The following is a 23,498-nucleotide window of genomic DNA, read 5'->3' as shown; positions in this document are numbered from 1 at the left end:
GCGATGTGAGGGTGCCATTGTTGTGGATGTCGTAAATTATTCGCGATTTTTCGCGATTTTGCTCCACTTACCCGTGGGAAATAATCGCGGATAATGGGGAGGAGAGAGTTGTGCACAATAGGGTCACACCAGGTAAGCGGAGTTGTCCCTGTGTAAAGAAAAACGAATTGTCAAAGTGTGTCGCTGTAATCGAGTAAGAATCTGGTGATGCTCGTCCGCATTGGAAGTTCTGAGGCAGTCATTGAAATTCCACATTTCTCTGGATTATTAAACGTCTTTTTTTAAACTGTGATGTGCTATCGCACAGTATTGGGACTCGGAGCTCAGCCACCAAATGGAAAACACGAAGTCGGATGATGTCGGCTTCACAACAACCATTGCCGTATTACCTGAGTTAAAAGAAAATTCGGATAATAATACACGCCCCAAACTTTTGTTTTAAAAGCCCGTACAGAGTGAAAATTGCGTCTTATAATCGGGATAAGACTGTAGAGCAAGGAAACCGTGGCGAGGTGAAGTTTGTGTGGCGGTGGTGACCTCTTGACCTTGGCCACATAGTTTCACCTACAAAGGGTATGACATGTTTGTGATAAAGGACAGCTGATCAAAGTATGAACCGCTGATAGAGTAATCAACGTTCTGGTGGTCGGTCAGTTGATGGCTTTCCGAGAGAGAACACACTGGAACACTGGCGAAAGTTTCAAGGATTATTTTGTTTAACCAGCTGAGAGCTCAAGAGACCAGGATGGAGTCTGTTTTGCAAAAGTGACCCGGGGTATTAGTCTTCCGGTAGGGGGCGGCGATTGCAGCTTTGTACTTTATAATCCCAATGGGTTTTCCCCTCCACATTTATAAACACGCGTTTAGAGTGTTTGGCTGCTGTACATTTCCACGTGATTAGCACCCTTCGTTGAGCCATCATCTGTGGCCGGGTCGCTTCTGAAAAAGAGCTACACAGCTCAGTGGGTTTTACCTGCACTGTTCGAATTTGGACCCTGACTCTGGCACACAATGGCCTACTCATAGGCGGCCTGGGATTGTGCTCATTTTTATGTTGCTGCACCCATGGGCGTTGCACACAAAACCCTCCTCCCTTGAGTGTTTTAAACACAGCAGCCTCTGCTTAGCCACCAGCCCGTCGCGTGGTGAAATGTTACCCTTTTTGCAAGTTGCGTGGGTAGTGAAGAAACAAGGTAACCATGCGCCAATCCCACCCTGATTGGCAATCGTCATTACACTGCAGCCCTTAAATACCAAACTCATAGGTAGGGCACTACATCACATGACTTATTGGGGACTGAGGTATATAGGCGGATTTGTGAAAAAGGTCAGATATGTGAACGTCGCTAGATAATGACAGTTACAGCACCACTCGCTAATGGCCTACCGAACAAAAATGAAGAGCAAAGTTTCTGTACGCGTGGGGCGGTGCTCGACTGTACCTTGAGAAGCGAGCGAATCTGCGTGCGATTAAGAACGCGTGACCGTGAAAAGGTCAGATTTGTGATCAACTATAGAATGACAGTTACGTCACCGTGGACAAAACACAGCACTGGGTGCGAGGGCTGTTTGTGATCGTCGGGTACGTGACATTGTACTGTAGTCAGCCATGGGGCAATGATGAGGGAGGGACCGAGGGAGGGAGTGAGAGAGGGAGATGAGTAATCGGAATAATAGACACTCGGGGTCAAAGTGCGGAGGATGAATGTCGATCAAACGTCGAGTTATCAAACCCTGAAGCGACCGATGGGGATGACTCCTGCGGTGCTTTTTAGCCGAGTTCAAATACCAACTGGGGATTCACTCAACCTATCATCCTTCCCAAGTCAATAAAACGACTACCAACTTTGTGAGACTCGCACACCGGTGGCTGTCACGTGACCGGTTCCCACCACCGTAATGTAGAAAGCCACCACTGGGTTGGGGACACCAGTTAAGGAGTTGAGGTGCACACCATTGCTTGTTTGAGCGAGGTGGGGGACACATTGCTCCGACGTCGTTCCACGCCGCTCCTCCTTCCGTCCAGCATCTCACAGTTTCACCTAAAAGCTGGCTGATCATCCGGCCACGCGCGGGAAGAACTGCGTAAATGTCACGCTCTGTCCCCCAAGAGTACTTCGAATGGACATCCTCAAACACCAGATCCCACGTTATCACCGTCATTCCATCAGACCCACTCCCCCCCCAGTCAGAGTCCAACGTTCGTGTTCTGCGTAAACGGGTCCCCGTGATTAAACTCATCTGACCCTCGTGTCCATGTGGGTGTCCTGGCTCTGACCGGACTGGTACGATCTGCTGATATTTCTCTTGAACATGGGGAGAACAGTGGATCACCCCCGGGTGTTTTTTTTAGTTGTTGTAACCAACACGTGCGACACGTTTCCAAGAAGTTGCGTGGCATTTCCCCATCTCTCCGTCCGCCCCAAAATCTCTCCCCCCGCCCACACACACGAAGATCCCCCGTATAACCTGTAACAGCCTGTTGTGGCAAGTGCTGTTAGCGAGCACCTATGAAGGCCGGCATGGCACACGAGGGGGTGGGTGGCCAACACCCGGCCGACTTTATCTCACCAGTGGCGATGATTACACACAGCACCGGGTACTAATTTGAGGCTGAGTCGACCTAGGCGAGGCACAGGACCTGTTCAAATAATCGTCACCGGTGTTTGCCATGAGCGGGAATCTAACTCGGGTCGCCAGATTCGTTGCGCGGCTCGCTAACCACTACACCACCGCTCCTCACTCACACAGACACGCACACTCACAAGGGCATGTTCACACCTGCACGGCAACACCTGTGCCCGATTGTTTTTTTTCGTTATGTTATATCCCAGGTGTTTTTTTATTCAGTGAGATATAACATGCGCAAGGCATCAACACAATGTGTAATACAATGACCTCCTTGTGTGTGTATATTATTGTTGTGCCAAACACTGAGATAACATGTTTCAATGCTCTAATGCAGTAGGATTATAATGCACGGCTCATTGTAAGTCCATGGCTTTTAGCCTTCCCATGCCGTGGGCAGTTGTTTGACCATACTTCACCACACGGGGCTGTGCAGGGAGGGGTAACACCAGTTTCCACTGATGGTAACCTTGATTAGGAATCAAACTCAGGTCACCGGAAGCATGGTTGCAGTGTGCTAACTGCTGACCCCACTAAATGATGAATACTGCACTCCAATATTATGTGTACAATGTGGCACGGATATGTACACGACAGATCATACGTAAGTGCTCGTTAACAGCACTTGCCCCAATAGTCTGTTCAAGCTATACGGGGGAATTTTGTACGTGTATATGTGCAAAATAATTACGTCACTGACTGTCACTGGGTTTAACCGAGCACACAGTGCGGTACAACGATCCCACATCCAACATGCTCCATTCCCCGGCCACACACACACCCAAGAATGACTATTCGTAGCTGGACTTGGTACAGACCTCCACTGGGTCTGCCCAGCCCTTGGAAAATAACTACCGACTGCAGATTCTAGATTTGAAGCTTTCGTGATTGCAAGGATTCATATTCTTAGGTTTTTTTCGGTAAAGTCACGTAGGTAAAACATTAAAATAAATAAAAGTAAAATAAAACTAATTTACTTGATACAGCTGTCGTGGCTGTGACGGTTCCGCCTGAAGACGGAAGCTTGTGTTGCCTCCGAAACGTCGTGATTTTTTATTTTATTTTACTTTTATTAATTTTAATGTTTTATCGACGTGACTTTACCGAAAAAACCTAAGAATACCGACTGCAGCGTGTCACTTGCCAGCACCGTAATCGGGCAACCGTGTGCCAAGCCTGCCGTCCCACCCTATGTCAGGCCAGCCCTAATAGGTGCTCGCGAACAAAGACGTGCTGCAAAAACCGTGTGAAAATGCGCAAGAGGCCTTTTGACTGCTTTGTGTCATGTTTGAAAATAAGTTTGTCAGAAAAATAAATGCTGAGCCGGAAACAATTATTTTATTTTTCCGGTGTTGCAAATGTCCAGCATCGCAATTTTTTAAAGAAACACAATTATCCGCCTTGACCAATTAACCACTTAGTCTTTGTGCACGGTCGAACCGTCATCGTCTATACATGTTCACACATCTGACCTCTTCTCTTATCCCACCAATACCTCAGTCCCCAGTGAGTTGGATGTTGCACTGACATTGTAAGTGTGGAACATTTACTGGATGTTTAGTCTACAATTCACTCCACTCAACCGTAGCATCAACAAGCAGAGTTAGCGATAGAATCAGAGAATACAGTAAATGTCTAGAAATGAAGTTTTTTTTTATCTTTCCCTTCCTGGGGGGGTTTCTTTCAATTCGTAGAGTTGTCACAAAAGGGGGATTTTTTCTCACTCTCCATGGGGCATTACCGACAGCAAGGTCTTGTGAGACGATTAACTTATAGAGAGACAGAGTCAAACTGATAAGGAAGGAAAGTGGGCTTGTGCAAGAGGAGATGGAGTCATGAAATCAGCTCATGTGCTGGTGCTTGGTGAATTATTACATTGGAGGATTGTGCGCCACGGTGGCGAGATGTTAACTACCTTGCCTTGTATACAGAAGGTCGTGGGTTCAATCCCGACCCTGATGCCTGTATATTTGGAGTTTTCATGTTCTCCTCGTGGTTGTGTGGATTTTTCTAAGGGTCCTCTGGTTTTTCCCTCCACATTTAGAAACATGCTTCTAGAGTATTTGGTTGCTATAAATTTGCACATGATAAGCTACTTTGTTGAGCTATCATTTGTGGGCAGGTCGCTTCTGGAAAAAGAGATATATAGTTCAGTGGGTCTTATCTGGTAAAATAAAAAATGAACCCGTAAAAACAAAGTTTTTCACTATAAATCCTTTATATGCGTGTTCAATGGGCCACAACCCAGCCCACATTGGTCTTTGAAACGGGCGGCTGGAGTCCTCTCGTCCTCTGGCTTGAGATGGCTGCCACCTATGGGTCAGATGATTGCCTGCCACCATTAAGCAATTGATAATTAAATATAAATTTTTTTTGTCACGCACAACGAGTCTGTGTGCAAAATGTCAGCTCGATTGGATCACGGGAAGTGGGTTAAAAAACGACCGAAAGATTTGCACGGTCGTAAGCGCGCAAGCAAGCAAGCAAGTGAACTTAATATAAAGGATTTAAAAATAGTATTAGATGGCGGTGGCTTGGGTAGGTTTTGTACCAGCAATGGATTGACCATAGCTGCTGCTGCTGCTGCTGCTGATGACATAGTGACAGCACTGTGTCAGGAATATTGTTGTGCTCGTAACCTTTGATGGGAACGAGCGGTGGTGCAGAGGGTCGCACGTTACGCTACGAACCCAGCGACCGATTCCCGGACACTGCCAACATCAGCGGCGAGCGATGCTTGAACCGCTCCAACCTGCACTGACCAGGCTGGACCGGTGGACGCGTTCTAAAGTAGTATTATTATTATTTTACGTTGAACGTATTTTCCGGGAACGTAAAATGCCGGCTTGCGCTTTGATTGCCATGCGATCCGGGTGCCGTTTTGAGTGGCATTTGTTTTTTGTCCCAGCTGTAATTGCACACTCTGGCTACCAGGGTGACACACACTGCGGCTTGAAGGCTGAGCTGTCAGCTGTTTGACGTCTCTCCATGAGCGAGTTGGCTGCAAGGGCAGCCTTTGTCCGACTACTCACTGCCCTCCCTAATCCCAATGCCTTGGGACCAGAGTCTAGTTCACACTTCCACATTGGCCTCACTCCTGTGTGAGTGAGATGGCGCTTGGTGGTCATCGCACACACTCCAGAGTCAGGTTGAGGTCAGTGTTCCAACGCTGGCTGGTTCAAAACTTTGTGGCCATCAGACCTTCCGATCCACTCAGAAATATCTAAGAAAATTGCTGCCTCTCCTCTCCCTTTGCCCTTAATCCGACCTGACGCCATCACCATTATCAGCCTCCCAAGTTTCCTGCCTCTTCATTCGGCATCCCACCAATCTCTATATAATGGGAGGGTCACCCCTTTCTTCCATGTTGGCCATGTGGTCTGAAAAGCCTTTACTGTCTCCACAGCTAACTGCCTCTTCCTGTTTACAAACTGGACCTATTTTTGTTGCACTGTTTATGCCATAAATCTCCATTGAGTTGCACACACTGGAGTTCTATTTGTAGTTGTAACCTTTAGTTAAGGCTCACAAACACAAATACACAGTCACAGTATTTATTTCTACTTTTGCACTTAAAACATATGGCGCTCAACTAATGCCTGTGAATGTTCGTGAATGAAGGTATCCCCAAGTGCTCTAATCACCTCCCCACGTACCCTGCCCAAAACAAGTCGTGAGAGACAGATTTATTGTGAATTCACCTCCCGCTCCTCCGTCCCATGGCATTGTATCACCGCATTCTCCAGATTATATGAGGCTCCAGAAAGCAAGAAGCACCCCAAACGTGTGCACCGTGTCAATAAAGTGAAAATAAAATCTGGTCGCACGCACAAAGATCTCCGGTATAGCCTTCAACATAATGTTGGGGTAAGTGCTGTTAGTGAGCACCTATGAAGGCCGGCACGGCACACAGGGGGTGGGTGGCCAGCAGCATGCCAGGCTGCCTTTGTCTCCCTGGTCACGCACACACAGACACCTACCAGATTTTAGAATTTACCCCCAACTTTTGCTTTAAATTTTTAAGGGAAATAAGCGTGTCTCGTTACCCGGAGATTGTGGTTGTTCAGTCTTGTTATGGAAGTGTATTTATGTATAACTTGCAGAACTTTAGTTGCACGTTAAACCCACCAAATGAAACCAAATATGGTCATCAGTATCCGGCCTCGTGGCTCGGTAGTAGAGCGAGCAACTTCCAATCAAAAGGTTGCGAATTCAAATCCTGGTTGGAGGTTGCCTCTGCCCATCATCATTTTAGGGTCGATAAAAAGTACCACTTTGTGGAGAAGTCAACAGTGGTTGTCCTATGTATAGACTCCCCCTCGCCATAGGCACGTGGAATTTCCACCACCACTTTGACTGTCGTCATTAGTAGCGTCATGCGCCGCCGTGTCCGCCCTCTGAAAGTGCGCGTGTCCATGTTCGTGTGTGTCTGTCTCTCTCTCAACAGGAGCCGAGCCACAAAAGAGTTCGCTCCAAGTCTTCGCTCGTGAACCTCATCTTCCCCGTCAAGACCGCTGCTGCCAAACACTTTGGCCGATCCTTACAGGTGAGGCCCAAGATGCAGGCGCGGCGCTCACAGCCGCCAGAGCGGCGTCCTTACTCTCATCGTCCCGCTTAGTTGTGTCAGGTACTCAGCGAGATGACGATAGCGTCCGTCACCATCCTGTGCTAACCAGCGTAGTGAAGTATGGTCAAACCCTCCCGCCCCCCCCCACCACCCCGATCACCAACACACCTACATCATGGCATCAAGTCCTCGACAGCTGTGGGTTTGATAATTGTTTTTTGACCCTTCTATCTGGCAACAAAACTGACACCTTTTTTTACAAGGCGTCATGTTTGCATAGACCACAATACCTGCAGTCATAATGCCAACAAAAAACACAACTCTGATAATGTGAACTGTCCTTGAAGTTGATTGGTCCACACCCGAGACAGCTTTCCTTAGAGGCTAGTCTCACATGGGTTGGACCAGATGACGCCAAAAGGCGCACAACTCAAAGACAATGCACCATCAGAGTATGAGACTAGGCTCTAAGGAAAGCTGTCTCGGGTGTGGACCAATCAACTTCAAGGACAGTGCACATTATCAGAGTTATGTTTTTTGTTTGCATTATGACTGCAGGTATTGTGGTCTATGCAAACATGATGCCTTGTAAAAAAAAGGTGTCAGTTTTGTTGCCAGATAGAAGGGTCAAAAACCAATTGTCATATTTTTTACTGGCAAATGAGGTTCCAAAGCTGTGGGTTTGCCAACTATGGCATCGGCTGGGATGGTGAAGGAGCAGGGAGGTTCCAAGAATCGCCGAGCACGACCAGGATTCCCCGCATCACGGGATTGTGAGAGGTCGCGGTGGTGGCAGCTTGCAGAGGCCTTCATCCAGCAACAGATTGACCAAGGCTGACGATGGCTCTTGTCGGGAATCATTAATGGGGGTTTCGCTTCGTCCCTGCTGATGGTGACGAATCGTCGACGACTCACCTGCTGCTGTCAGTGAGACTTGGGATGAGGCCACACACGGAGGTCGTTGCGGACCAAGGCATTGGACCCCAGCTGTCCATGCAAACTGATGGATGGATTGAAACTCTCCTTTGAATTGTTGTGAAGAAGACATAGCTACACTTGTGGGTTTTTTTCTATATCTGTGGTGTTCTATTCGTGAAGTGCGTTCGGCAGAGGTGAAGGAATGCCCTTCCGATTGGGTGGATTTTTTTTATGTCACTCATAAGATGTTATCACCGTGTGGAATCGAATCTCTGAGTTTTCTGGTGAATAAGGAATCCACACAGAGATGTTGACCATGCGGTTTTACTTGGGCTTTTAAGAAATATATAAAATACGCGCTGACATAACTCTGGGTGGCAGGGGGTGGAGCTATACCGCAGAGCTCCGTACAGTTTGCTAAAGAGCTCAAATACACAAAAGATGATACGTTTCAATTGACTCTTCATCCGCTGTGGGACGTTGTCCCAACTTCGTCCACTCACTTTAAACAATCCACTCACTTTCAAACATCACAAATTAACCGCTTTGACCTCCGATTATATGATATGGATTTCTATAGCCTTCTGCCATATGCTAATCCCCTGTCCCGCTTGAAACCCTGGTCTCCTGGTACTAACGGCTCTGTGTGCTCATAGATTATGACATCACGTTGAGGACGCTCGGTCTAAAGTCTAGACGGCGAGGCCGCTCCCATGCATCTGTAATAAATAAATAAATGTAGGTAAAAGGTGGCATAATTGAGGTGTGTGTGTGTAGGTGGGATAATTGCACGTTTTGTAACGGTGGAATGCTGAATTCCTTTTGTGGGCTGGGCCGTAATGACAGTGGCTACCTTCTCGCACAAAGAGCCCACGATTCCACGAGGGGAAAGTCATGAATACGTCTCTCGACCATGAAGTAAGGAGTGGGTGTGTGGGCAGGGTGTGTTTTTATTGAATTCCTTCAGATTACACGTAAGAGATGCCCCTGATACACACCATCCTTTCAAGTAGACGATTGATACCGTTATCCATGGGCAGGGGAAGGTTGATATCTCAGAGGGTTTGCGCTGCCAAAACTTCATCATAATGGAGGATGTTGTGGTGGTTTTTAAAATTATTATTCTAAAGTCTAGTTTTTTTTGGAAACTTCCTTACGTGTGCAGTATCGTGGCCGAGAGGAAGTGCTGATCGCTCTTAAGTGACATCTGAACCATGGCCCACAATCGCGCGTGACATGGTGCACGTGTCGAATGTTTTACTTCTTATGGCGCGTGTCGATTCGCTCGCTCCCATCTTCCCGTTAGCACGGTTGCCTACGTAGTCCAAAGAAGTTCAACATACATACGTACGCGCATGCAGAGGTGCTCGCGTGCTCTGCTCAGGTTTTTCACGGTCGCGCCGTGCGGCTCTCCGAGTTGTCACCGGTGTTGCGACGTTGCGCTTCGTGCGTCGGGGTCAGCTGCATCTCCTGTTTACAAGCCTCAAAGTCGGCGGTGGAAATTCCAATTTTCTATCCTGCGCTCCGGCGTAATCTCGTGAATAATTACTGCCGACTTCCTATCGAGTGGTGCTCATTTTAGTTGCTCCCCCCCCCCGCCGCCCCCAGAGGCATGAGAGGAGGGTTGCGTCACCCCCTGACTAGGTTCGGAACTGTCGACCGTCTCGCTATGAGACACACACTCCTAACCGCAGTAGCCTCGGTCACAAAGGGGAATTTTCTTGAATTTAATTTTTATATATACAGTATATGAGAAAAAGGAAGCATGAAGTCATTGTGTTATGTATGTGTACACATGCTAAATTATAATTGTCTTTTAAACTTACTTGGTGGGCAAGTGTACATTTTTCTGTTTCAAGTTTAACTTCTTTCAGGTGACAAATTCATGAACATATATATCGTAAGTTTTCGTCGCCCGTAGTTGTATTAAGGCGCGGTTCTTTCATCCGTTTTCAAAATAGCCAGCTTCACCAGAAGAATTCGGAGAATGTTGAAGAAGGCCCAAAGTCAGAAGGCATCTTTATTTAATATCTCTCTCTTTTTTTTCCTTTTGAAATCGTGAGCCAAAGTATGCGAGCAGGTGTGCCTGCGGTTAGCCGAGCAGAGGAGCAGGGGGAGAGTAGACACTGGCGGTGCTGGGGGAAGAAACTGGGAGGGATCGGTGTTCAATTTGTCAACAAATTTAGTGCCACAAATATTCCCCAATTTCATGTTTATTATTAGTATTATTTAATATTTTAGTCAGCGATGACTTGAGTGGACACCGTGACTATGACTGCCTATGCTGTTATGAGATTAACCAACTTGAATAGAGAAGAAGAATACGATCATTCTGCAGTGTTATTCGAGACAGCCAGGGCACTGGGCAGGACAAACGAATGACGGGAATTGGCTCGATGCGATTATAAAAATGGGTGACAACTCTGCGTCTCACACACCGTCGTTATTAATAATAATTGAGTGGTCTACATTTTTGACTGCTTCGGTTGACTCGGCTAAGATAACTACTGAATGCAATTCACAAACGAAGACTATGACTAACTTAACAAGATGCTGACTAAATTAACACTGGTCTACTGAGGGCCCCCGTTTGTCGACACACTTTCACAAAGGCACACTAGCACGTACAGAAATACAAAGATCCCCCATATAGCCTTAACAGACTGTTGGGGCAAGTGCTGTTCACGAGCAGCCTGTTGAGAGCCGTCATGGCATACGAGGGGGTGGGTGGCCAGCACCACGCCCGGCCGCCTTTGTCTCCCTAGTGGCGACGTTTACACACTGCACCAGGTACTCATTTGAGGCCGAGTCGACCTAGGGGAGGCCCAGTGCTGGTTCAGATAATCGTCACTGGTGTTGGCCGTGAGCGGGAATCGAACCCGGGTGGCTAGGCTCATAGCGTAGCGCTAACCGCTACACTACCGCTCCCCACGCACACACAGGCATAGCAACACTCGCACACATCGCACACAGCGCGCTGGCCAAAACCTCGTGCACTTCCTTGCATTGTTCTCAATCATTGTTCAGACAGGCGACTATCAAAAAAACATAGAGACATTCGCAAAAAAAAACACATCGCAGTCAAAACAAAATACAAAAACATTGCCAAGGTCTGGCTTTTCTTACAGCATTTTGTTTCATCATCATCCCAATCGGCCACGGTCCATCCACTGTTGGATGGATTTCCCCCCAAGCCGTCGTCACCTCTCACCACCCTGCGATGCGATAGTCCACCTAGACCTGCGCACGAGCCGATGCCGTCGCTCCATCTCCTCCGTGAATCCGTTTCATTCTCTAGCCCGCCACTCAAAGTGCTCTCGAACCGTCGGCCATCTTACATTTCAGCGAGATGTTCGTGCAGGCTTTTGTTTCATGTTTGGATGTGATGTGTGTACGGTTTGGGTGTGATGTGTATATAGCTCTGCTTCAGTGGGCCCCAAGGACTGCAAACAGGAGTTCCGTGAGTGTGGCACATAAAACAGGGTGACCTCTGCTGACCTCTGCGCCTGTGCATTAAACAGGCAGTGCCTTCTGAAAGGGTGGCGTTTGTACGCAAACGGTGCATGTCCAGCCGATTTGTTCAGGACTCCTTTTCCCGATTCAGGAATTCCGCCGGGCCTCGTGTGAGCTTGCCTTTGATCTCGCGCGCGGTCAGACTAAACACACAGAGCCGCACAATCGAGTCAGGAAACGCGGCAAGGCACAATTCTGCCGAGTCACTCGAATGTGTGAAGCCCCCCTCTGTGCGTGCGTGCGCTCTAAGCCCTCGAGTGCAAATACGCAGGACAAACATTCAGCCTTTTTCCACCCCGTGGCACCATCGACACAAACCCTTCTTCACACTCGCGCCTTCCGCTCCACAGCCTGTTGTTTATCCACTGTGGCTAAACGGTATCTAGGTAAGCAACTTTGTCGTCGGCCCATCTTAGACAGCTTACAATGTGGATTTATATAGTGTCAAAATGTGACCGCACCTCAAGGTGCAGAACACATACGGTGGGCTTGTTTATTTGATACAGAGACAATCCCCAGCCATAGGCAGAGGTAAAACGGTCTTGACAGCGTGGGGGGCTGAGGGAAGAGCCCCAGGCAATGAGGCCACCAAAGCAGAATGAGTGACCTCCCACTGAGCGAAGGTTGCAATAGGGGCTATGCGACTTGCTTATACAGATAGTGCATCGATAAGGGAGTTGAGAGGGATGAGAGGGTTAGGGGTAGGAGAGTGTGTGGAGGGGAGTAGAGTGAGATGAGAGGGGAGAGGTAGGAGAGTGCGTGGAGGGGAGTAGAGTGAGATGAGAGGGGAGAGGTAGGAGAGTGTATGGAGGGGAGTAGAGTGAGATGAGAGGGGAGAGGTAGGAGGGTGCGTGGAGGGGAGTAGAGTGAGATGAGAGGGGAGAGGTAGGAGAGTGCGTGGTGGGGAGTAGAGTGAGATGAGAGTGGAGAGGTAGGAGAGTGCGTGGAGAGGAGTAGAGTGAGATGAGAGGGGAAAGGTAGGAGAGTGTATGGAGGGGAGTAGAGTGAGATGAGAGTGGAGAGGTAGGAGAGTGCGTGGAGAGGAGTAGAGTGAGATGAGAGGGGAGAGGTAGGAGAGTGTATGGAGGGGAGTAGAGTGAGATGAGAGGGGAGAGGTAGGAGAGTGTATGGAGGGGAGTAGAGTGAGATGAGAGGGGAGAGGTAGGAGAGTGCGTGGAGAGGAGTAGAGTGAGATGAGAGGGGAGAGGTAGGAGGGTGCGTGGAGGGGAGTATAGTGAGATGAGAGGGGACGTAGGCAAGGGAAAGGCCGCAGAGAATCTCTGAAGCGTCCAATCTTGAGCGAGGATTGGATTGGTTCCATGATTTGAATCCCCACCACACCCCGATGATTTTGGAGTGGAATTGCCAACGAGCGCAGTCGACCGTGAAGTTAATGGTAAAAGCCTCCCTCTGATCTCATTCATAAAAGTAGGCCATTGTGTCACGGGTTTTTTCCGACATTAATAATATTTGAGTTTCTAAACCAGCTAAGTACAACGGCATGTATATTATGAGGCTGGGGAGGGGGGGGAGAGAGGTGATGAATCGTCGTTAGTGGGAGATAGTGGAAAGGGATGGTTATTATGGTACGATGCACAGAAGTGGTCATTCATGCGTTAAGGATAACGAGGGGAGGGGCTTTAACCAGGATTGTGACTGGGGGAGAAGGGAGGTGGCGGTGCAGACAACGGGGAGACTGAGTTGCAGACAGCTGGAGCAACAGAGGAAGAATAGATGCCAGCTCCCCATGAGCAATATAAGGAGAACTCCGTTCTCTGCCTCCACATGAACATAAAAATGTGTTCAGCCCATGCGCCTGTTGGTTTTCCAGACCAATAGTGTCAAGCAGCATCTGTTTAAGCAAGCTGCCAACTCTAAACCGGTTTGGTTTATTCATTAAAACATTTCTGAGGGTTTTAATTGACTTAATAATTGTTATAAATAGGATGTAGCCCTTAACGTGATTATGGATATAATTATTGTACAGTCTTGTGAGATGCAATTGGCATGAATGACGCTATATATATTAAAAACTAAATATTATCCCAAACCTTCTGGGTCTCATCAGCAGACTCAGGCTTGATAATTGTTTTTTTACCCTTTTATTTGGCAACAAAACTGACACCTTTTTTACAAGGAGTCATGTTTGCATAGACCACAATACCTGCAGTCATAATGTAAAAAAAAATAACACTGTTAATGTAAAAAAGGTGTCAGTTTTGTTGCCAGATAAAAGGGTATAAAAACAATTATCATATTTTTTACTGGCAAATGAGGTTCCAATGGAGAGTCAAGCTTGTTAAGCAAATGCTCATAGATAACCAGCTGTTATTTGCAAGAGCACTCCATAAAAAAGACTATGGGACCTCATTCAATTCAAATGAGCAGTTCCTTAATGCGTTGCCACAGCAGCCTTTGGCTGGTTCACTTTAGGAAGGCTCTCGGCTTAGGCAGTGCATAGGCCTGGAGTCCACAGTAATTTAAACAAAACAAAAAACCTAATATGCCCATGTACTAAAATCGCACTTGCTCTCTGAGAGAGGGGCTCACAAACTTACAAGCGTTCACAGAGGTACCGAGCTATCGGGTGTGTGTAGGCGGTGCAACTGCACTGGGGACCCACGGTCCAAAGGGGACCCAGGCACCGGCCTACGAAGAGGGGCGAGGGGGGGGGGGTTCAGGAGGGGGGGGTGACACCAGAGGTCGCAACCGGGTACGGGTAGCCGTTTGCGACCCTGGTGCGGCCGGTTACGGGTACGGAATCAAAACCCTTTTGCGACCTCTGGGTGACACGCACCACGCTACCCCTACTGGCCTAACACCCGGCCTTGTCTCTTGCCCTGGTGCGTCCCGTTCCCCTACCGCGCTGCAGCGCACGACGAGCGTGCGCTCGGTGGAGCAGCCCCCCGCTCAGCAGAAGACCCCGCCGGGGAAGAGCCCCCCGGCCCTGGTGACGCCGCCTCAAGCGGGGCCCCCGCCTCGCCGCTCCAACAGCCGCCTGTGGAGCGAGACGTTCACGGTGCGCGACGGCGACGCGTTGCCCTCCTCCGAGATCAAGCGGCAAGAGGTGAGCGTCTGTCCGGTCGACTCGCCGGCCCGCACGGCCGCACGCCGTTGGAGGGATCGGCCTCTGTAAAACTAAACTGTGAACTCATTTTGATGTTACCGGGTAAGGCCCACCGAGCTATGCAGCTCTTTTTCAGACGCGACGTGGCCGCAAATGATAAGCCCGACGGAGTGGCTTGATATGCGGAAATGTATAGCGGCCAAATGTTCTAAATGTAGGCTTCTAAATGTGGAGGGAAAAACTGGAGGACCCGGAGAAAAATCCACGCGACTACAGAGATATAGAACGGGCAAACTGCAAATATACAGGCATCAGGATCGAACCCATGAAATTTGGCCTACTCTTCCACGCTGGCCAGACGTCTTGGAAAAAGTGGGAATACCCACGCTTTACCCCACCATGCGCGACTTGCCGATTGACTAACCGCGGTCTACCCAGTTGCACTGCTGGCTGGACAGAGGTGGGGAGGGGTGATGGTTTAATCTCCCACCGTGGTGGTGCTGGGCGCCTGCAATGCTGGGCTGGGTGGAGGAGGGTTTTGTGAATGTCACAACACCCTCGTGTGTAGGTGGCGGTACAGCAAGTCGTGGTTTATGACCAATCTCTGTGAGTGTTTTGAATGTTAATCCCCAACATTTTTGGGTTTGCAAGCGCACTCCTCCCGTGCTCAAAATACTCGTTTGGTCAGAAACGTCTGGCCAAACTTGGCAATTTTACAGCCCACCTGAAACAGTATGGAGACTTTAACACGTAGGCTTTCGCTAACAATATTATCCAGAATATGTTTTTTTTTGGTTACATTATGTTATCTCACCCAAACTCCCCCCCCCCCCCCCCACTTATATTATGGATAATATCTAGACTCATGGAGGCTTTCCTGGATATTTTTTAAAAAATCTACTGTGGTCATTGGGCAGCTGCATGGCCCTTAGGCCACTTTGCTGACCACTGAGCCATTATTCACACCTGCTGGTCTTGAGTAGTAATTACCAAAGCACAGCTGCTGCTGTTGCTTTGAAGTGGATGTTGAAGACCATGTGAAGTCTATCAGGTCCTTTGTATATCGTTTTATGTTCGAAACTTGTCACCTTCAAAGCGTATCTTTCAGTAAATAATCAGAGCAGGTGAAGTTATTAACTGTCACTGTGTCAGAGCGTACACAGAGTAGAGGCATCGTACTGCCGGTTCAGAGCAGGAAGTGGTGGGCTTGGGCAGGACACGTCATGGCTCGAGGGGGCGATGACCGGCGGTCGAGACTAGCGACGGAGCGGCAGCCAAAGGGGCGATAAAAACCCCCGAGGAGAACGACCTGCACGGAGGTGGCGCGATGGAACCGCCCCGCGTGCGTGTGCGCGGGATGGATCGTTGCATCACAGAACTGTGTGCATGCATGTCCAGCTTCCTTCGCACCGTACGTAGCCAACTTGCGCTCATCGGAGGTGCGAGCTGAGAGATTGCGACGGCTTAGGGAGCAGAGGTCGCAAACGGGTTGTGATTCCTTATCCGTACCCGTACTCGGCCGCACCAGGGTCGCAAACGGCTACCCGTACCCGTACCCAGCCGGGTACGGGTAAGCCGGGTATCGGGTAGGGTACGGGTATCGGGTACCCGGTTGCGACCTCTGTTAGGGAGGCCTTCTTCATCCGGCAGTAGATTCGATTAATAGCATTTCGGTGAGCTTCCGCCTGGTCTATCACCAGTCGACGTCATTTCTCTCCCCTTGCGTCATTGTTGACCGGACCATACCAAGGGCCGGCCAGCCAAATACTCCGTGGTTGGCGCGTGGCCGGCATCGCGCTACGAGGGCTGAAGCTACACCCGCTTCACGGTGAACTCTTGAGGACGGGGGGCGGGCGGATGGGGGGGTGACGGCAACACCTGACGGGTTCCTGCGCCGTCAGGTGCGACTCAATAGCGGTGACTCAATAGTGACGTTGCTCAACCGCCCACGAGGTGGTCCCTCTGACCCCCTCCTGCCCACGCGCTCACCTGCCCCGCCCCTTCCCATCCAGTCCACCAATCAGACACCCGCAACACCGGGGGGGGGGGGGGGCTGTCGTCATCCGCACCTCGGAGGTGAACAGGCCCCCCCCCCCGCCGTGACAGAGCTCGCGCTGAGAGAATGAGAGGCACAACGTAAATACATGAATAATGAGCGCACCCACCACGGACTTTGGGTGCTTGGCAACTGCCGGCAACTCGTTTGTGAGGCGTGGCCCCCAGGTGCTTCTCGCCCCCTCACGGGTTTGGCTGCGAGATGGCAGTGAGCCAACTTTGCAGTTGTTTTTCTTCTTCTTAATTTTCACCAATTTTATTAGGGCTTAGCATGCGCAGTGGTTCTGTGCACGGCACCGTGAACCTTGGCCACCCGGGCTCCCCCCCCCCAACCTGCGCTAACCCGCACTGACCAGCGTGGTGAAGTATGGTCAAACTTCCCACCCAACCGACACGGTGTTGGGAGCCCTTCGTTCCGTAGTGGATTGACAAAGTTCTGTAAACGTGTTACATTTTCACGTTGAACTCCTTTGTGATATTTTTTCATGAGTATTTCCGCATAGAACAAAGTGTTATTTCCAATACAGATATCCCATGTATCTTCCTGGATTACATCCACATCACTCAAAACGACCAGAATCCTGAAAGTGTTTTCTAATCTTTACGGGCTTAAGCTTTGCACCATGAGTGACTGACTCTGACTTGCTGTGGCTTAAACCCTTGGAGCTGTGCTTCAGTGAAGTACAAAACAAAAAGACATTTTTAATCTTACCATGCTGTAATTAATCAACTCATTCGACAGCGGTCAACGAGGTAAAGGCACAGCCCTCCAATGTCTGGCTCTCGCCCACGGCTGGTGGAAGGTCCTCCACTAGCCGGAGCCCTGGAGAGCTTCTTCAGAGGGTATTTGGCCTACTCTTCCATGCTGGGCAGACGTCTTGGAAGAGGTTGGGGTGCCCACACTTTACCCCACCGCACACCAAACCTGCCGATAGACCAACCGTGGTGTGGGAGTGGGGAGGCAATGCTAATTCTTCCTCGTTGCTTCAGATTCAGAGCGGAGAGACGAAACTGTGGACCTCTGAATTACAAGTCCAGGGTGCTACCCGTTACGTCGCGACGGCATCCCCACACAGCTGCAGCACCTCGTCCCATATCAGTTTGGGCCCCAGGATCCCTGTGCTGACGATGAGGTCATCAGCCCCTCTGAGCCACCGAGAGCCACCGTTTTACGGTTGCTATTTTAATGCCACAATCATGACGACTCTGTGTGCTTCTACATTGCTCCCTGCTTTGTCACCTCGTCTGAGCACTCTGTTTTGTGTGTCCCTTCTCTCTGCCCCCTGATCACCGCGTGAACCCCCCTGTTCCCTTCCGCAGACCATTTTCGAGCTTTTCCAAGGTGAACAAGCCCTCATCGAAGACCTGCAGCTCGCCAAGAAGGTATCGCAACGTCACCCGAACAATCTCTCCTCCAGCCGTTCCCCGAGTGCGGATGCTGAACTCACAGCCGCGCCTCTTTGGGGCGCCACGGTGGCGAGATGTTAATTACCTCGCCTGGTATACAGGAGGGTCGTGGGTTCGATCCCGACCCTGACACCTGCTGTATATGTGGAGTTTGCATGTTCTCCCTGTGGTCGTGTAGATTTTTCTCCGGGTCCTCCGGTTTTTCCCTCCGCATTTAAAATAATGCGATAATTTGGCTGCTATAAATTTCCACATGCTATGCCGCTTTGTTAAGCTATCATTTGTGGCCAGTTCGCTTCTTAAAAAATAGCTATATGGCTCAGTGGGCTTTACCTGGTATAATAAAAATTGGTATTTTTTGTTAATGCCAGACTCTGCGAGCCAGGCCAAGTCGGGAGTCAACCGCTAATCATTTCTGGGAGGTATGGCAATAATCTGGGGTATCAAAGAACGAGTGGCGTTGTTCCCTAGAGAAGGCCATTGTGTGTTAGTGTAAGGGAAGATCGCACAATAGAAAATTACGCTCATCGAAGGATTAATACGGAAATCAATACAGCACCATTCATACATACACACACGCATGCACACGTATATACACTCTATGTGAGCCCATTGAGACTGAAAGTTGCCCCGTAAGGTGTGAGCCATGTAAAAACAATGAAACGTAACTCACGGCTGCTCTGCAGGTGTTCGTGGTGGTCGTGTTGTACGGCTCCCCGGTGTGTTTTCGGGTTGTATCACTTGTTCATTCCACTTTGTGTACGACACTTCACCCCACCTGCCAGGAACTTGAACTCTGTTCCGGACAAAGCTACCGGCACGTGGGGCTAAACGCTGTAGACATCATGCCGAACAGCACATGGTACAACCCGAAATCTCGTCCATGACAGAGGTTTTTTTTTGGGTTAGATCACGTAAATATAGATGTGTTGTTAAACCCGCCACCACCCGACGACAAGGCCAATGAGTAAGGTTTGTCAGGCAAACAAAACGTGCCAATTCGTTACTAGTTCAGCACACCGGTGTGTTTGAGAGTAAACCCACAACATTTATAATTCGAGTACCGAGACGTTTCGCCGGTAATTACAACCAGCCTCATCAGGCGACAGCCAGAGTTGTGGAGAAATCCTCCTGTTTCGATCCTGAATAGAGGGGGTAAATTACAGAAAATGTATAACCTACACATTCAAAGCATGGTATGGCAAAATATATTTTTTGTAATATATATCTAAATAAATGTGAACATCGGTAAAGTCACGTAGAAGGGAAATAATAAAATAATAAAATATTGTTATATCATGTTTTACTTTTATTATTTCCCTTCTACGTGACTTTTAATATTATGTTTTATTTTTATAATTTTATTATTTCCATTCTACGTGACTTTACCGAAAGAACCAAGAAGATGAATCCCTGCAGTCACGAAAGCTTTAAATCGAAATGTGAACATGTTCAACAATTAGGCTTGGCACAATTTTAAAACAATCACCAGCATGGAAATAAGGAGACATTAACACTCCAAGTGGAATACACCAACTATTACAAATAGCCTCTGGAAGTTTGTTGAAATCTGACATTGTTGATATTATTTTCAAAGTGGAATGTAAACAACATTGTTCCATTTACGAGAAGGATCGTATGCAAAAGTAATATTTAGCAGAATTTGTGCTTTTTGGAATGTACTAAAGGAATTTAGAAGAAGCTCATCTTAGGTTTCTAGTCTTTGCCTGTGGCGTTAAAAGCGCGGCAAGGAGGAAATCTACCGCGTCCGAAACAATCTCCAAGACAAAGGTCGAGTTTGTGTTCGTGTTATCGACTGCGGGAGATAACCCGTCACATCGGAGAGCCCTCGGTGACGTGCGGAGAGGCTGTAACTCGAGACATGAAGCACAAGGATGTGTGGAATAAACGATCTGGCCCGTTTAAGGCTCCAGCACAAGATGATTTTCGTAGCAAATTACCAGGGCCAATCGCCGGCTTCATGCTGTGGCTATGAAGTTGAAGACGTATTCTTGGTTCTTTCGGTAAAGTGGTGAAAAAAAGGAAATAATAAAACAATATAAATATTAAACAATATTGTTTTATATTTATATTATTTTATTATTTCCCTTCTACGTGACTTTACCGAAAGAACCAAGAATATGAATCCCTGCAGTCACGAAAGCTTTAAATCAAAATTTAAGTTGAAGACGGTTGGGCAAAGGGAAACGTGATTCATTTCTACAGAACGATCCAGTTTTTTTCTTTCTGTTTCAAAGTAATGTCTTGGAAGCGTGTTTAAAGTTTAGATGGTCATCAAACCGAATTATCTGATATAAATGGGAACCCCCTACAGTGACTGCAGGGATTCATCTTCTTGGTTCTTTCGGTGAAGTCACGTAGAAGGGAAGTAATAAAATAGTAAAAATAAAACATAATAAAATAATTTTATATTATATTATTTTATTATGTTTCATTTTAATTTTTTATTATTTTATTACTTCCCTTCTACATGACTTACAGGTTTGACCATTTCTCACTCGGTTGATTTCGTTTCTTAAAGCGATAGAGACAATTGCATCCCATGTAGTTGGATCGTCGCATGCAAAGGAAGGATTTACTCTACTTTGTGTTCCGGCTTGGAATGTGGCACTGGAATGTTGAGGCTCTGCTTGGGTTTCTCGTGTTTGCCTGTGGTTGAAACAAATCAGCAGGCACCGTTTTACACAAAAAAACAACCCCTTAACAAAAACAACTTGTGAGCAATTCATGCGTCTTCTTATCGACAGCGGGAGATAACCGGTAACGCCATAGATCTCTCAAGGACGCGCAGAGACGCTGTTATCAGAGGTGAAGCGGGAGATCGGATTTAGACCATTTAAGGCCACATGCAGCATGAGCTGATTTGAATACCAAATCTCCACAGTCAATCATTGCCATTTAGCTAAAACCATAAAGGTGTCGCCCTGTAATATCCAATTGCTGGCGGTGACGCCTCCACTAGAGGGAGGAGCTAGAGAGCTTGTTTTGGGGGTATTTGGCCTACTCTTCCACGCTGGTCAGACATCTTGGAAGAGGTGGGAGTACCCACACTTTGCCCCATCACATACGACCTGCCGATTGACTAAGTAAGAATTTGGGAACCCATCCTGATGGATAGAGGCGTAGATGTATAGGCAACAAGTTGAAGATGGGTGGGTCAAAGAGAAACATAATTGACTTTTACGTAAGAACCCCATTTACATTTCACATTTGTTAATAATGTTTTGAAGTGTGTTGAAGATTACATGGTCATATAACCAAACGCCCTAATACAATGCAACAATGCAATTTGAATGTACTGTATGTAGCGTCTGAATGCAAATACATCTTAAGAAGACATCGTGCAGCACAGGGGGGCATATTTGTTACGTGGAGAAAGAGTCGGTCGTGGGCAGAGGAAACAAGGAAGTTCTAGAGCCAGGCTTCAATAGAGGCGGGGAGTCAACAGCACGGACGGCTGGTGGTTCCACGTAAATTGTTAAACTAAACCAGAGTATGTTTAATGTATGACTCGTGAAGGTCAAGCACTTTATTTAACTTGCGTTGGGGAGTCACCGTGGCCTGTTTGTGTTCTGAATCACGCAGGCTTACCACGACCCCATGCTGAAGTTGGGCATCATGAACGAGGAAGAATTAACAAAGATATTTGGAGACCTCGACTCGTTTATTCCACTGCACCAAGGTAACAATGAACGTTACTACAAGCACCGAGCAAGCTTGGAACGTTGGCCCGACGTTGGTCGGACGGTTCCAACCACGTGCTAAAGTTGGCCCAACGTAGCACGTTTACTGGGAAGACATAAGACGTGACTATGTAACAGCAGCCTAACTGCGTGGCACAGTCACAGGGTTGTGAGTTTAAATCCTCTTCAGGATAGTACATTCTTGGCCCGTAATTTCATGCTGGTCAATCAAATTTGTACCATTTCGGGGGGAAGCAAGGGCGGTTGTTCTGATGGAGGGACTGCGATTACCACTCACGGCTCAGGGTTACTGACATTGCTCACCTCTGAGCAGAGACACAGTTGCGCTCTTTGGCTGCGAATGATAATTAACACGATGCAGCAGCATCGTTTTAGACCTTCTACAGTGTCAGGAACGCACGTGGTTGCACTCGGATGTGTTTTCGTGTGATGCCCCGTGTTGTTCAGCGTTATGTCCGACATTTCACACCACGTTTTTGCAGCATCTTCAGGAACTGAATTGAGCCATTCACCAATATCCCTTGAATTTTAATGCGTTGACTGCTGCTGCTGATGATGGTGTTGCCGGATCTGATCGCTTTACCGCCGATGCCGTCTCCTCCCGCAGACCTGGTCAGACGTCTGGAAGAGGCTCGTGGTCCCGACGGCACCGTGAAGGAAGTGGGACAAACCCTCGTCACGTGGGTGAGTGTTAAGAGACGAGGCCTGCACAGCTGCGGACACGCTCTGACAAATTTGATACTCACTCTTACATCACGCAATTGGAATACGCCACGTAGCTTCATCGCTTCCCATACCGGCAGCCTGATGCCCGCTGGCGGGTGCTGCTTTGACCTTGCCCCACACGGGGACAGCTGCCGTGGGGGGGTCCCCTTGGCTGGACAATGTCAGCTTATTGGTGTGGTTGGGACGAGACATAATTGCGAAGGTGCTACAAATTGCGGCCGCTACGTGAAAATCCTCATGGCTTAGGCAGCGGCTGGAAAACCATCCTAAACCAAACTATTTTTATTTTACCATTTAAGGCCCATTGAGCTATGTAGCTCTTTTTCAGAAGTAACCTGGCCACAAACGATAGCTTAATGAAGTGGCTTACCATGTTGAAATTAATACCAGCAGCCAAATACTCTAAACGCGTGACGTTGATTCTAAATGTGGAGGGAAAAACCGGAGGACCTGGAGAAAAATCCGTGCGACTGCTGGGAGAGAGACACGCAAACTACAAGTATACAGCAGGCGTCAGGGTCGGGATCGGACCCACAGCCTCCTGCATACCAGGCGAGGGAGTTAACATCTCGCCGCCGTTCCTGCCGTTGCAGCTGCCGTGCATCAACGCGTACACCAGCTACTGCGGCAACCAGGTGGCGGCCAAGGCGCTGCTGGACCAGAAGAAGCGCGACCCGCGCGTGCAGGACTTCCTGCAGCGCTGCATCGAGTCGCCGTTCAGCCGCAAGCTGGAGCTGTGGAGCTTCCTGGACGTGCCGCGCTCGCGCCTCGTCAAGTACCCGCTGCTGCTGCGCGAGATCGAGCGCCACACGCCCGCGGAGCACCCCGACGTCGACCTGCTGCGCCACGCGGTGAGGGCCCTGCCGCGGTCACTCTGATTGACAGGGGGTGG

General features: G+C 48.6%; 1 protein-coding gene across 1 annotated transcript in view; it reads left to right on the top strand.

The window, feature by feature from the left end:
• The window catches only part of LOC133349501 (rho guanine nucleotide exchange factor 3-like), a 56,249-nt gene that overhangs the window by 21,537 nt on the left and 11,214 nt on the right, over positions 1-23,498 (top strand). The window contains exons 2-7 of the mRNA XM_061563009.1: positions 7,076-7,174; positions 14,499-14,693; positions 18,069-18,131; positions 21,762-21,858; positions 22,488-22,564; positions 23,200-23,457. Coding sequence (XP_061418993.1) covers positions 7,076-7,174; positions 14,499-14,693; positions 18,069-18,131; positions 21,762-21,858; positions 22,488-22,564; positions 23,200-23,457 — 789 coding nt within the window. The remainder of the gene's footprint in view (positions 1-7,075; positions 7,175-14,498; positions 14,694-18,068; positions 18,132-21,761; positions 21,859-22,487; positions 22,565-23,199; positions 23,458-23,498) is intronic.

This window comes from Lethenteron reissneri, chromosome 30 (genome assembly GCF_015708825.2).
Source record: "Lethenteron reissneri isolate LAM-NWPU_2019-01 chromosome 30, ASM1570882v1, whole genome shotgun sequence".
NCBI classification, from domain to species: Eukaryota; Metazoa; Chordata; class Hyperoartia; order Petromyzontiformes; family Petromyzontidae; genus Lethenteron; species Lethenteron reissneri.
Note: the sequence above shows the minus strand (reverse complement) of the source record. Positions and strands in the feature narration are given on the sequence as shown.